Source organism: Cydia splendana, chromosome 27 (assembly GCF_910591565.1).
Source record: "Cydia splendana chromosome 27, ilCydSple1.2, whole genome shotgun sequence".
Classification (NCBI taxonomy): domain Eukaryota; kingdom Metazoa; phylum Arthropoda; class Insecta; order Lepidoptera; family Tortricidae; genus Cydia; species Cydia splendana.
In genome coordinates, this window is record NC_085986.1 from 7,427,349 (window position 1) to 7,442,360 (window position 15,012).

Consider the following 15,012-nt stretch of genomic DNA (forward strand, 5'->3'; position numbering starts at 1 on the left):
AACTTTCGTTCTTAACGGGACGTGACATGAATTTAAATGAAAAGTACATCCAAGGCTGTTTCACTATAACGAAATTGGTATGATTCATTTCGATGATTTAAATTTCAAGAAAAAAATACCTAGGTACACTGATTTTTTTCATGATGGCAATAATAATAAAGCTTCATCAAAATAAATAAAAAAACTAGGTACTTTAAATATATTATAGTCTGACAAATCAATTTGTCAGTAGAATTAGGCGCGAAATTCAAAATTTCGATAGTATATTTATTTCTACCTGATAAATTGATTTGCCAGACTTTAATTTAATAAAAATGAAATTCATATTATTTATTTCTAGATAAATTTATTTAAATATGAATTGATAATGACTGTAGTACAGACGTATGCACATGTTTTTTTCAACCTATTTTCTTTATCTAAGTCAAAAGTGCTAGAGTTAGACCAAGAAAAGTCTGCAGCGATTTTGATAGCCCATGCAGTGCAAGTGTTATTTTAAACGTCAAACTTCTATGAAATTATGACGTATACATAACACTTGAACTGCGTGGGCTATCAAAATCGCTGCAGACTTTTCTTGGTCTAACTCTATGTTTACATCCACTTTCCAACTCTTACTTTATTTATCCATTGACACGACACAGATAAAAAGAAATCGGATTCCTTTTTCAAAACCATCATTTCAAATTAGATCATTAGCGTTGACAATAGTTTTTTTTTATCACACAATGCTCGAACCAGTGACACAGATCTGTAAAAAAAGCTATAGAGTTCGATTAAATCATCCTCCATTCCGAATTTGAAAGTCGCGAGGCGCGCACGTTCGAAAAAAGAATGTAAACATCTCTAAAGCGCGCCAAAACTTTACTTTTAAATTAAAAATTTTTAAACAGTGAAAATGTTGCCAGTAGTATTTTTTTTAATGTACGCTAGTTTTTCGAATGCGAATTATTTTGCGAATAGTGTAAATCACATGGAGTTTTATAGGAATAGGACGCGGCCTTCGAAGGCGTTTTCTAGTTTTTCCAATAGTTATTTTAATCAGAATTTGTTGCAAAGGCCAAGTAAGGTGAATAAGGTGCAGTGTGGTACTAGGACTGTAGATTTTAATCCGAGAAGAATGGCGAAAATTGTTGGTGGTTCTGAAACGCCGTACGGAGCTTTTCCTTGGCAGGTATGAATATACATCTAATATTTTTAAACCACCAATTCTTGTATATTTATTTAGGTATTTATATATTACGGGGATCTCGGAAACGGCTCTAACGATTTGGATGCAATTTCCTCCATGGGGGTTTTTGGGGGCGTAAAATCGATCTAGGCCTTATCTCTGGGAAATGCGCATTTTTGAGTTTTATATGTTTTCCGAGCAAAGCTTGGTCTTCCAGATATTGTTGATTTCAGAGGAAAGGGGAGCTTCTTCACACAAACGTAGTCCTTCTTTTTCTCTCTGGATATTGACATTATGGAGAATCTTTTTACATAATTTGATGTATATTAACCATAGCCATGCCTCTACGTTTGACCTTTTATATTTTTTGATTATTGTAAAAATTAGGATCGAAAAACAGAGATCATACAATTTTTTTAATGCTCCTAACTTTTATAATAATTATTAGGAATTCGAAATAATCAAACGTAGAGTCATAGCTGTGGTTGATATACAAGAAATTGTGTCAAAGTATTTTCAATGATAAAGTTAATATCCAGAGAGGAAAATGTAGTCCACATTTGTATGAAAAGGCGATTTCGCTCGGGTCCTCCATTTTTGTTTAACAATATTGACACAGTACCTATAGGTAACATATTTTGCAAATACCCTACACAAACCCTTAAAGGGATTAGTTCGCCTTTGTACTGCCTATCCTGTTTCATATTTGCGTTTTGTACAATCAAGAGTTTATACATACATACACGGTGGCCGAAAAATCTCCCTGGCAACGGGAATGCACTTATTTTTTGGCCACCGTGTATATACATACAAAGTGTCCAATTTGCGTAACCGCAAACAAATAATTAAGCACAACAATAACAATTACATAATTGTTATGGCAACACGTAAAGCACACGGATTTAACAAAAGAGTGCTAAAATTAGCAATACAAAGTTTACTTAGCGTGCGAGAAAATATTACAATGCACTGTTTTACTCATCATTATTGTGATATTTTGTCACTATACCAAAATATATTTTTCACATCACCAATTCGAAAAAGGGCTTTTTCTTCCCTGCTAGGAGGGACCAAAGTAGCACTTTTCTGTTCTAGCACACTATTTTTAATTGTTTTTGCACATTATTTTTTTAGCTTAAATAATCTGTTTAAGCATCAGATTGTGTCAACACTAAGATTTTTTTATTTTCCTCATAGTTGATGTGAAAAGCAGTATGTGTCACACTCACACGGTATCAAAATTATTTCGTCTTGGGTGTTAACACTTGAATCCCTCATTACGCTCAGGATTCAATGTACTCCCTTGACGGAAATATATCATTTTGATCCCTTGTAACACAAACTACTATTTCAGGGTTTACGCTGCAATTTTTCTTTAATACTATGTAGGTATAGTTATTAATTATTATACTGGCTTTTTTATACCACAAAAAGGACGCCATATAGTTTTTTCTACAATTACTGAGCAAATTCACTGGCACATACATAATCTTGAACGTTAGCATTTTAGTTGGCGGCAAAAATAAGTTTGTACACTTTGTACCATCGTCCACTGTCAACTGACAAGTCACAACCTTAGTACATTAACATAAGGTCCATTATTGGTCAACTCAGAGGTTTTAAAGTAATTCGACATCCATCTTTTGTTTCGTTCAGTAATTGTTCAGTTTGTTCAGCGCGCTTTCACTTTTCCCGCCATAATTGTTTTTTCACCAAAGCAAATTTTAGTAAAGTTGCATTTTCTTCACATGTGAGGCAAAGTAATGGAATGTAAATTTTGAGTTGTTTTCTTATGTTTGCTGTTACAATTGACTTTTAAATGATGATTTCGGATGATAAATATTTAATAACATTCATTTGGATTTGATTTGGTTTGATTTTGTTTGATATTTTACATTTAATATTTTCTTCGGTTGGTGTGGTGAAAAATTTGTGTTTCACTCAGGGACAAATTTTGTTTAACCCTCGTGCTTTGAAACCCTCGCAACGCTCAAGATTCCATTTTTCGAATTCAATTTTGGAATCTTTAGCTTGCTCGGGTATCAATATTAGCACGAGCGGTGAAACAACTACTTTGCCCCCATGTAAAACAAATAACTATTATTTTTTTTTTTTTTTTTTTTTATGCAATGCTGTTAGCTTTGCGTTACTTGTGACGGAAATTAAAATACTAATGACTAATAATAATAATGGTAACTAGAAAAATAATCGCAATATTTTTCTACTTGGAATGAAAAATAGTGTCAAAATAGGATTAAAAAAAAAATCCAAAGTTTTTACTTGTATGTACAGCGAGCTGCAAAAGTGCATACCCACTTTATGAATGTAATTCATTCATCCCATACAAATTTTGAATTTCGCGCCTTTTCTACTGACAACGTTGGCTTGCCCGAGTATATTGAAAAGTTATGTCTCAGCAAGAACCGGTAGGTACTTTATGAGCAATAATCGATCAGTATCAGTCAAAATATTGAGAGGGTAGCCATAATTTAATCAAAACGGCGGATCATTTTATTTAAAGTTGTAAGTATAAATGTAGGTACACCATACTTTAATTTATTTTATTTGGACATTATTATGTTATTTCTACTCAGAATCAGGGGCCTTTTCGATCCTAATAAGACAAAAAGTGTCTCAAGATTTTTATTTTCATTCTGGTACCATTTATTATATTAACCTTTGGCTACAAATATAATGACCACCATAAAATACTTTGGTACCCTAAATAAAAAAATCATGCTTACCAAAAAAAACTACTGAACTCCAAAAAAATAAGGCCTAAAAGTACCACCGTTTTAATTACGACTGCACTTCAAATTGTATTCGATTACCAAATATATTGAATGATCACCAAAAATCATTAATGATCACCAAATCTTGAAGACCAAATTAATGCGATATTTTCACCTAAATAAACCACTATGATTACCAAAAAATGTATACATATTACCAAATAAAGTAAAATGATGCCAAAATTACTAGCCCCTCCCGCTCAACCACCCGTACCCCGCACCGCATACCTACCTAACCTAACCTACTTTTCTAGTAGCATACTGAAACGCTACTAGAAAAGTAGGTTAGGTTAGGTTTGAACTGCTATCAGTTAAGTGGGCTAGGTTAGCACTACGACGCTTACAGAAACGAAATGCTACTAGAAAAGTGGGTTAGGTTAGGTTTGAACTGCGACCCTTACAGAAAAGAAATGCTACTAGAAAAGTGGGTTAGGTTAGGTTTGAACTGCGACCCATACAGAAACGAAATTTTACTAGAAAAGTGGGTTAGGTTAGGTTTGAACTGCGACCCATACAGAAACGAAATGCTACTAGAAAAGTGGGTTAGGTTAGGATTGAACTGCGACCCTTACAGAAAACAAATGCTACTAGAAAAGTGGGTTAGGTTAGGTTAGGTTTGAACTGCGACCCTTACAGAAAAGAAATGCTACTAGAAAAGTGGGTTAGGTTAGGTTTGAATTGCGACCCTTACAGAAACGAAATGCTACTAGAAAAGTGGGTTAGGTTAGGTTTGAACTGCGACCCATACAGAAACGAAATGCTACTAGAAAAGTGGGTTAGGTTAGGTTTGAACTGCGAACCATACGGAAACGAAATGCTACTAGAAAAGTGGGTTAGGTTAGGATTGAACTGCGACCCTTACAGAAAAGAAATGCTACTAGAAAAGTGGGTTAGGTTAGGTTTGAACTGCGACCCTTACAGAAACGAAATGCTACTAGAAAAGTGGGTTAGGTTAGGTTTGAACTGCAACCCATACAGAAACGAAATGCTACTAGAAAAGTGGGTTAGGTTATGTTAGAAAAAGGTGACGAAGTGGATTAATTAATTTAATAGGATAACGATATATTAAATATTTGCACATTTTTAATTAAAATGTGGTTACAATTTTGGTGGTCATTTACTATTTTTGGGTTTACAATGATTATTTTGGAGTCATTTGCTTTAATAGGATATCAAGATTAAAAAATTTGGTTATAATTTTACATTAAAATGGAGTTCTAATTTTGGTGGTCATTTACTATTTTTGGGTTGACAATGATTATTTTGGTGTCATTTTATTTAATAGGATAGCAAGATGTATAAATTTGGTTATCATTTCACATTAAAATGGGGTTTGAAGTTTGGTACTTAATCGTTTACAATTTTTGGGTTAATAATGATTAGTTTGGTGTCATTTCCTTTAATAGGATAGTAAAATGTAATAAAATTGGTAATCATTTCACATTAAAATGGTGTTACAATTTTGGTGATCATTTATTATTTTAGGGTGGTAATAAAGTATTTTTTTTTTTGGTATTAAATATTAAATACTAAATCTGGTGATCAGTTAAATAGCAGCCTTAAACTTTTTATGACGGTAATGGAATGGAAGCGCTGGTGGCCTAGCGGTAAGAGCGTGCAACTTGCAATCCGGAGGTCGCGGGTTCAAACCCCGGCTCGTACCAATGAGTTTTTCGGAACTTATGTACGAAATATCATTTGATATTTACCAGTCGCTTTTCGGTGAAGGAAAACATCGTGAGGAAACCGGACTAATCCCAATAAGGCCTAGTTTCCCTTCTGGGTTGGAAGGTCAGATGGCAGTCGCTTTCGTAATAACTAGTGCCTACGTCAAATCATGGGATTAGTTGTCAAGCGGACCCCAGGCTCTCATGAGCCGTGGCGAAATGCCGGGATAACGCGAGGAAGAAGAAGAAGAATGGAATGGAAGGTAAGAAAAATGTATTGGAAACTTTGGGACACTTTTTTTTATCTTATTAGGATTGAAAGAGCGCGTGATCCTGAGTAGATAAACATCAATATTCCCATAATTAAAAAAAAGCGTAGTATACAACTGTGACATTCTCAGTCACAAGGTACCAAGAAATTGGGCCCTTTGGCGTGGTGCCGAGGATGCTGGCAGCATTTCCCCGATGTATTGCGGTGCTAATACGTTGTGTGAGAAAGCTGCCAGCTCTTCGGTCACCAGATTTTGAATTACATATACATAAGTATATATTAAAAAGTTTATTTCGATTTGATTTCTAATGTTTTACAGTAAGTAGTATTTTACTCGCGTTTGTGTTTTTTTTTATTTTGTGTTTGTGTGTTAAAAAATGTTGTATTTCACTCGGGAGCAATGTTTGTAAGCGATTACTGGGCCCATGGACGCTTGCGACTCCAGCCGAAACATGCATTTACTTCCCGACACATTTCCTGAACTGTTTTTAACGTGTTTTTTATAGTAATTAAAAAAAACAGGACAAAAAAAAGGAATATCCTTACGTTGCACCATGTCCGTGGTCACCCTACTGGACATCCGAACTGGTTGTTATGTAAGGCGTGTAATGCCGTAACCCAGATATGGCAAGTTCGCGGTTAGGGTACCGCTGTCCGCTGGGCGTAAGAGTATAAGTGTAAAATAATAATTTTCTTGTATTTTGTATTTTTTGGTCCAAAATGGTCGCCAATGGTATACGTGACGTTCCACGGAAAAGGCACCTTATGGCGGTCGGCGCTTACGTCACGTAGCATCCCATTTGTAATTGAGCGTCGTTATTACTAGCGTAAGTGCCAACTGCCATAAGGTACCTTTACCCGTGGAACGTCACATATACCTACTTACGATAAGCGCGTGTAACGTAACCCAGATATTAAAAGTTCACGATCGCAGGAAGTGTTATAGCTTGTATTGTAAGTAAAAATAATGTTGTTTTTAGTTTAATATATGTACTGATGGAGCAAATAAAATAAGGATTAGTAGGTATGAAATAGGTCAGGTGGTGCAAAGAAAAGATAAGTATATAAATAAATAAATAAATAATAATAAATAAATATTATAGGACATTTTTTTTTACACAAATCGACTAAGCCCTACGGTAAGCTCAAGAAGGCTTGTGTTGTGGGTACTCAGACAACGATATATATAATATATAAATACTTAAATACATAGAAAACAACCATGACTCAGGAACAAATATCTGTATCATCATACAAATAAATGCCCTTACCGGGATTCGAACCCGGGACCATCGGCTTCGTAGCGGTCGGCCAGACCGGTCGTCAAATATAAATGTCAAATATAAACGTCAAATATATATAAATGAGTATACTTACCTAATTATTAACGTATATAAATATGCTACCTACATACATAAACAAAGTATATAATAAATAAAGAACAACAGAACCTAAACTAAACTTCATTCGATATGGTGACGAGCGTTCGCGTTTGCGTTATGTCTATTTTTGTATGGGATTTTGAACAGCGCGCCAAGCGGGACGTTTTGGAAACTCATAATCTCATACAAAATGACACTTGACGCAAACGCGTACGTCATGTCACGTTATCGAATGAAATTTACAGTGTCAATATAACCAAAGATAAGGAGGGGAAAGACTGTAGTTATCCTTAAGAGCCCATCAACGTGCTAAATAATAATAATAATAATCGTGATTATTTAAATTTAACGAAATATATTTAAAAAAGGGGGCCGCTACGCACTGTATTGTGTATTTAAGTACCTACCCTTTGAATACATCAAACTAGTTTTTATGTTGCTGTACGTACGGAACCCACGTATTTTATTAAAAATGGCTACCGAAAAGATAAAGGATATTAAACTCTTATAAGTACTTACAGTTATAATTGTGCTCGTTCGATCCAACGGTTCCATTTTATAATTACGGCAATCGGTTATTTTAAGTCATTTTATGAGTACAGGGTAAACAGAACACGGCATACAGGATGCTAATGTTAAAAAAATTTAGGCAATTTTTACATAAGTACTCGTTTCGTCGAAAGAATTTTTGCCCAAGCCGAAACGGAGACCTTCACTAACGCTTGGTCGGTATATGAGCAGAGCTGGGCACCGTTAATCAAAAAGTAAACTTCGTTAATCGTTAATCCGTTAAATAAAAAGTTAAATTGTTTATACGACAACGGTTTCAAGTGAGTGAAACCGTTGTCGTATAAACAATTTAAAATGATGTCTCACGAAAGTTTAATATTGATAAAAAGTTAACTTCGTTAAACGTTAAAACGTTACCTTTCAAAAGTTTTATAGGAAGTTAAAGTTAATCGTTAATCGTTAACTCGACATCGTAAATATACGCAATAGGAAATAAAACTAGTAGAAATAATCATAAATTTTGATTTTTATTAAAGACTAATCTAACATGGTAATCATTACTAATTAATAATAGCATAGCCAATAAAAATATGTGAACGTGATCAGCGCGGCGCGGCAGCGCGCGGCCTTGGTGTGTGTAGGTACTTAGGTATTAACGATTAACGGACTTAAGGAAAGTTTACGGAAGTTAACAAGTCCGTTACAGGTTTTTAAAGTTAACTTAAAAGTTAATCCGTTACTCGAAAACTTAACTTCGTTAATTAACGATTAACGGATTAACGGACTTCTGCCCAGCTATGTATATGAGACACTTGTTTCAATGCTAGTCTTAATTTTTCAGGTGGAAATCCAAATGCTTGACACAGAGAAGCTGACTTTCGAGCATCAGTGCGGCGGGGCGGTCATCGCGGAGCGCCTGGTGCTTAGTGCGGCGCACTGCTTCGACAAAGTACCTATTAATTTATTATTGTATTTTATTTTATATTCAGGTATACAGCCCGTTGAAGCTGTGAAAAAATCAGACTTCTAAGTTGACGCAAAAATAAGAAACGGCCATTTATGCCGCAAAAAACGTATATTTCGACACTGTCAAGGGAATCAAAATTTATAGGGTACTTCCCGTTGACCTAGAACTATGAAATTTGGCAAGTAAAGGATGACTCATGCCATAGAGGAATATAGTAAGACAAGAGTGCTCACTCCATACATCAGTTTTGGTACCAAAAAACTAGTATTTTCATAGTAGACATCTAGCATCGACATAATTTCATTGTTTTTACCTTTAATTCCGACGTTTCAGCTGAGTTGCACCAGCTGTGTAGACCCGTTTGTGTAATTAAATATGTGTACAAAACGCGAGAGTTTAAAGTGTTATATCTAGCATCGAGTAGCGAAATTATCAGTACTTTAAGTAGTAGTAGTAGTACTGTCAAATGACAATAGATGTAGCACCGACCGGAATAGTACATTGTAGGAGAGGACGGAAAACCGCAAAAAGATGGACGAGTGAGTTTGAGGGCCGACACGTTAGTGGAGGCCCCTCAAATAATACAAGTCCATATTTAGCGTTTCCGGCCGAGGCATTACATAGTGCTTTTCACGACTACTGCGAGGAAATAAGAAAATATTTGCATAACTATAAGTACTAGCCCGCGAGGCTAGTACTTATGTAACTTAGTAACTATGGTTTTTTAGCAAACTAGTGCCTACGTCAATTCTTGGGATTAGTTTTCAAGCGGACCCCAGGCTCCCATGAGCCGTGGCAAAATGCCGGGATAACGCGAGGAAGAAGAAGAGACTGATGGTTTTTTATCACTTTTAAGAGGCGTTTTTCTGTTGTTTGCTTCAAACTGATTCTAAACTTAGAAGAGTTTTTGCTAAAAAACCATAAACAACTACAAAAGTAAAAAACGCCTTAAGCGTAAATCGAATGATCTGACTGAATGAATGAATGGTTTTGACATCTCTTTTTTTTTAAACGAGAAATTGGTCCTATAAATAACCTAATTTTATTTTTGAAGGAAAAAGTTGCGCCAAAAAGGACCTTTTGTGTGTGTGGCGTGAAAAGTCTTATGTTGTTGAGCATTAGACTTTCCGGTCGGTGCTACATCTATTGTCTTACTTACTATATTTCTCTATGCTCATGCTAGACCGGGCCGCCGTGCCCAGAGGGGCTACCGCGAAAACCGAAATTCGCAAATTGCGGGGATCTTTCTCTTTTACTCCAATGAAGGCGTAATTAGAGTGACAGAGAAAAATGCCCGCAATTTGCGAACTTCGATTTTCGCGGTTATAGCCCAGGCCGAGCCATCCGACACGTCATTTGCTATAGAAAGCATCACGTGATCACCGGTCGCCTGTCGTAGAAAACAAAGTGGCGGTTGCCCTGGATCCGGGCCGTTCTAGCGAGACTCATCCTTAATTAGGTAAAGACGTTTCTCTTCCATACCTTTACATCTTCTTCCATACCTCTTTCTTGACTACCCCAGTATACAGGGTGTCTCGTAAATGTGTTCCAATTATTTCCAGCACCCGTTGCAAGTGGAACGCATCCGCCTGGTGATGGGGGAACACCGTCTGAACATCCAAGACAAGCATGAGCACCGGTTCCTCGTGGAGAAGGTGGTCCCACACCCTGAGTTCAGAAAAAGTGAGTACACCCCTCTTCTAAGATCCGCTTGGACTATCTAAAACAGCGGTCGGCAACCTGCGGCCCGCGGGCCGCATGCGGCTCGTGAAACTGTCACTTGCGGCCTGCGAGCCTCTCTGGCTATGTAATATTGAGAAACGACAATGTCTGATAAAGTCATAAATATTAACAAAGTGCGGCCCGGGTCAACTTACTCATCGTTAACTACGCTACTAAAACTACGCAAAAAAAGGTTGCCGACCGCTGAATTCTAAAGGGACCCAAAACTTGATAGAATCAACATGCGATTAAATCAAGAGTTGATTTGATGTGGATGCGAAATCTGACAGTTGTACATCTGACACAAGACAGCGTCACTGTTCTCGGTCCAGAGCCTCTACCATCAGTTTTAACATTGACATAACGCTCACGTCTACGTAATTTACTTTCTGTACATCTCGCTTGCACTATTGCTCGCATATGCGAGTACGTGCGAGATGCATAGAAAGTAAGTTACGTAGACGTGAGCGTATATGTCAATGTCAAAACTGATGGTAGACGTACAGTGCGACACAATTGTTAACACGAAGTTCGCGCAGATTTACCAGCGGCAGCGATATCTGGTACAATGTTGTAATAATTTTTATTTTTGATTCCTTTTCCAGACGGACCCCACAGCAACGACATAGCCCTAATCCTAGTGGCCCGCTCCAACCACGTGCAGTTCAACTCCCACGTCCGCCCCATATGTCTGCCTGACGCAGGCGCGGAAAGTACGGGGAGGTGGTGTGCGGTCACCGGCTGGGGGTACCAGACAGGTGCGTTTTTGACGCGTCTTTAGTTTTTAAGATAATACTTACTCCCGTGCATTACCTGACAGGTGCGTTTTTACTGCGTTTTTAATATTTGAGATTGAGTTACCAGAAGAATAATAAGACTTGCTGCGTTTTTAGTGCGTTTTCTGCGCGATTTTTATGCGTTTTGACACTAGGCGATTAGAATTAGAGCGATAAAGCATTTGGAAGCGTTTTTGTGCGTTACCTATTATGTTTGCCGCGATTTTCGTGCGTTTTCGGTGCGTTTTGAAACAAGGACTTTAGACCGATGTAACATATTGATGCGTTGTTCGTGCGTTTTAACTTTTAGTGTGAACTGAGGTACTTATATAGTAAGTTTAAGACCGTATTACCTAGAAACCGACGTCGATTGTTTTTTTTGTGTAAAAACCTTTCTTTTTCCGTTAATCTACCATGCAATCTAAAACCCACCTTATTTCTACCGCCAGAGAGCACAGAAAGCTTCGCTCCCGTGCTGCGCGCCGCCGCCGTGCCGGTTTTGGACTTGGCTACTTGTAGAAAAGACCAGATCCTCGGTGGGAGGCAGCAGGCGATTCTGGACTCTATGATATGCGCAGGTAAGTATCATTTAGGATGGCTACGTAAGGGTGTTAGATATTATAAGCTCGGCGGCCTTCTAGCCATTCCTAGCCTAGTCGGTACCATAGACAAAAAAACGCCATCTAGTATATTAGTAAGGAACTAAAGGTACCGGTGACGTTAATAGTTTTTAAGTGAATTCAAACCTGACTATGAAGAGAACACTCTGTATCTATTTAATTCTCTTTGTCGGTACTGACTGTCTACGAAGCATTTATTAGTATACTATAGTACTCTCAGTATACTATAGTATATAGTACAAGTATACTATACTTTAAGAAAAAAAAAATACATTCTTTCTATGAAAAATTTTTTTTCCAGGCATACTCTCAGGAGGTGTAGACGCGTGCAAGGGCGACTCAGGGGGTCCCCTGGCCTGCACCCACGGGGGTCGCTGGCAGCTGCACGGGGTCGTGTCCTGGGGCTCCGGCTGCGGCCGGAGAGCCCGGCCAGGGGTCTACACGAGGGTCGCTGCCTACGTGGACTGGATCACAAAGACTGCGAGTGCTTTAGGACATAGACTATAGATATAACTTTATTTTATACCATTTATAACGTAGCTCTAAGGGTGTCACGTACTTGTGGCCCTTTAACCCGTGGAGCGCCCTATTATCACACGTGTGATACTAACTCAATTTGGGTCGTAGCGACTCAGTATCAGACGTGTGTTACTACAGATATATATGGATCAATTTGTTGTATGATGGGCGTTCGACGGGTTAAAGGATGACTCACGTTACACCATGTCGTGTCCGAGTCGAAGCTTCCGGCGCATCATTTTCTATGGAAAGCATCACGTGATCGCCTATCATGTCATATATAGAAAAGTAAGCGCCGGAAGCTCCGGTCTAACGTGTCATCCTTATCTGTACACTCCTTTTTGTGTTTAATGAGACTTTTTCACTGACTCCGGAGCTGTAGTGCTATCTCTGTCACTCTTAACTCCATATATGTACTATATTTACCACCTCTATAGCTGAAATAACCTCTTTTCTCACCTCTGTTAATAAAACACTCTATAACTGAGACAGAAATGTATATTATACCTGGCTAACTGATACCCTGGGTAAGGGGAATACCTCTTTAAGTGAGACACATTTGCTCGTCCCTTGAGATCCTTCTTATCCAGTTTTCACTGTATCTCTCTCTTCCCAAATAAAATTCTGCCTATAATGCTTTTAAATAGTACCTACCTATTTGTTCTTCTAGAAATACCTAACTACCTATTAACACATTCACTGCCCCCGACGCACATATGCGTCCACCGTCATACCGTCAGGTTTGTTCCTAGGCAACGCCCCCTGGCAGTGAATGCGTTAATCTAGAAACGCCTGCTAAAATTATAAGAGCAATGTTCTATAACTATTTAAAAGTTGAACCTCAAAAGTAGGCGCTAAATGTTCTGTTATACTTACCGCTGAACCGCATAGATGAAATTTGGTATATGAAGATATACGGAGATAGTTTCAGTCCCGGATAAATATATAGGACCATAGTTTTTCACGGGAATAATCCCTTAAAGGGGTAAAAAGGGGGCCGAAATTTGTCTTTACCGACCGAGTAGGTATGTGTAAACGCAAGAGTAGGCTACAAAAGAGGTTTTAGACAGTCTTCGCCACTTTTACTTTACACCCTGTATGGTACGTTTAAAAATTACATTAATTATTTTACAGTACATCTGGTGCATTACGACACCCTATAGGGCCATATGTACCTACTGTAAAACGTATGATATATGTGCGAATAGGTAATTCGCAACTCCCTTCGGTAGTGTTTTAAAACTCGCCTCTCGTTGCGTTTCCTATTTTACGCACTTGTATCGTAAATAACTATTATGTACCTTCTACTGTTATTGTTTTCATGTAAAAGTATGCCATCGTCAACGTCATAACACATAACAGTTGATGACAGTTAGTGACAGAGGTCTAAGGTCAGAACAAACTGTTAAAACTGTCTAGTGTAAATTATACTCAACTCAAGAGTTCCGTATTCTTCGCCCGCCTCCCGATTTTTAGGGTTCCGTACCCAAAAGGTAAAACGGGACCCTATTACTAAGACTTCGCTGTCCGTCCGTCCGTCCGTCCGTCCGTCTGTCTGTCACCAGGCTGTATCTCACGAACCGTGATAGTTAGACAGTTGAAATTTTCACAGATGATGTATTTCTGTTGCCGCTATAACAACAAATACTAAAAACAGAATAAAATAAAGATTTAAATGGGGCTCCCATACAACAAACGTGATTTTTGACCAAAGTTAAGCAACGTCGGGCGTGGTCAGTACTTGGATGGGTGACCGTTTTTTTTTTGCATTTTTTTTTCGTTTTGTTTTTTCATTATGGTACGGAACCCTTCGTGCGCGAGTCCGACTCGCACTTGCCCGGTTTTTTAATTTCGACCGCTCGGTTTCATGTATTTCGGTCAATAATATCTCCACCACTAGGCAATTAAATTCTACTAATATTTTGGTAGTTTTTGAAGTGAAAACTGCTTTAGCGGCGCTGTGCACTTATTGTGATGGGGAAAAAATGTTAAACTCGCGACAGGTCACGTGACCGTAAGATTCGTAAGACGTAAGACGGACACGTGACCTGATCGAAAAACTGTTACAATGTCATTGAGTTTTCACTTCTGCCGGCACTCCCGGAGTGCAACCCGTTGTTGTTTATTTTTTATTTGATTAATATATATAATTATTTACAATCAAGATATACAGTGGTACTACTAAACGAAATTAATAACTAGCTTAAATCTAAAATAGGCCCTTGGAGCATTGTACCAAGGATGCTGGCGGCATTTCGTTTACCTAACTTTGGTTATGTAATAGTTACTTTTTATTATAAAGCGTTTTTTTAATAAAAAGACACGTCAAGATCGCGTAGTCTTTTCTAATGCTAAAAACGGGGTATAAACATAAACACAAAGTGTTTTTGTTTATAAGGAAGTATTTAATATATAACAAATGTATTTAAATACCTAAAACAATTAGACAAGCACAAAACGTGCAAATACACGTGTGCCTATGTACTTATATAAAGGCGTATTTGGCACTTTGAACCCACTTTGTATGTACGAGTTATGTAAATTTTTGACACGGCTTAAAACGTGATAAGTTGACGACATAATAACATTGTTTATCACATATCAGTTCAAGGGAA

At 37.6% G+C, this 15,012-nt stretch overlaps 1 protein-coding gene across 1 annotated transcript; it reads left to right on the forward strand.

The window, feature by feature from the left end:
* The first annotated feature begins 597 nt into the window (after positions 1-597).
* On the forward strand, positions 598-12,385 carry LOC134803818 (serine protease 27-like). Its single transcript, XM_063776655.1, has 6 exons — positions 598-1,174; positions 8,635-8,742; positions 10,323-10,443; positions 11,088-11,240; positions 11,708-11,836; positions 12,180-12,385. The coding sequence occupies exons 1-6, from the start codon at positions 899-901 to the stop codon at positions 12,383-12,385; spliced, it is 993 nt and encodes a 330-aa protein (XP_063632725.1). The 5' UTR covers positions 598-898.
* Positions 12,386-15,012: the final 2,627 nt, after the last annotated feature.

Coding starts and splice junctions, on each gene's coding strand:
- LOC134803818 (XM_063776655.1), top strand. CDS start 899: ATGTTGCCAGTAGTATTTTTTTTAATGTACGCTAGTTTTTCGAATGCG. Junction 1,175..8,634: donor ACGGAGCTTTTCCTTGGCAG/GTATGAATATAC, acceptor TTAATTTTTCAG/GTGGAAATCCAAATGCTTGA. Junction 8,743..10,322: donor CGGCGCACTGCTTCGACAAA/GTACCTATTAAT, acceptor AATTATTTCCAG/CACCCGTTGCAAGTGGAACG.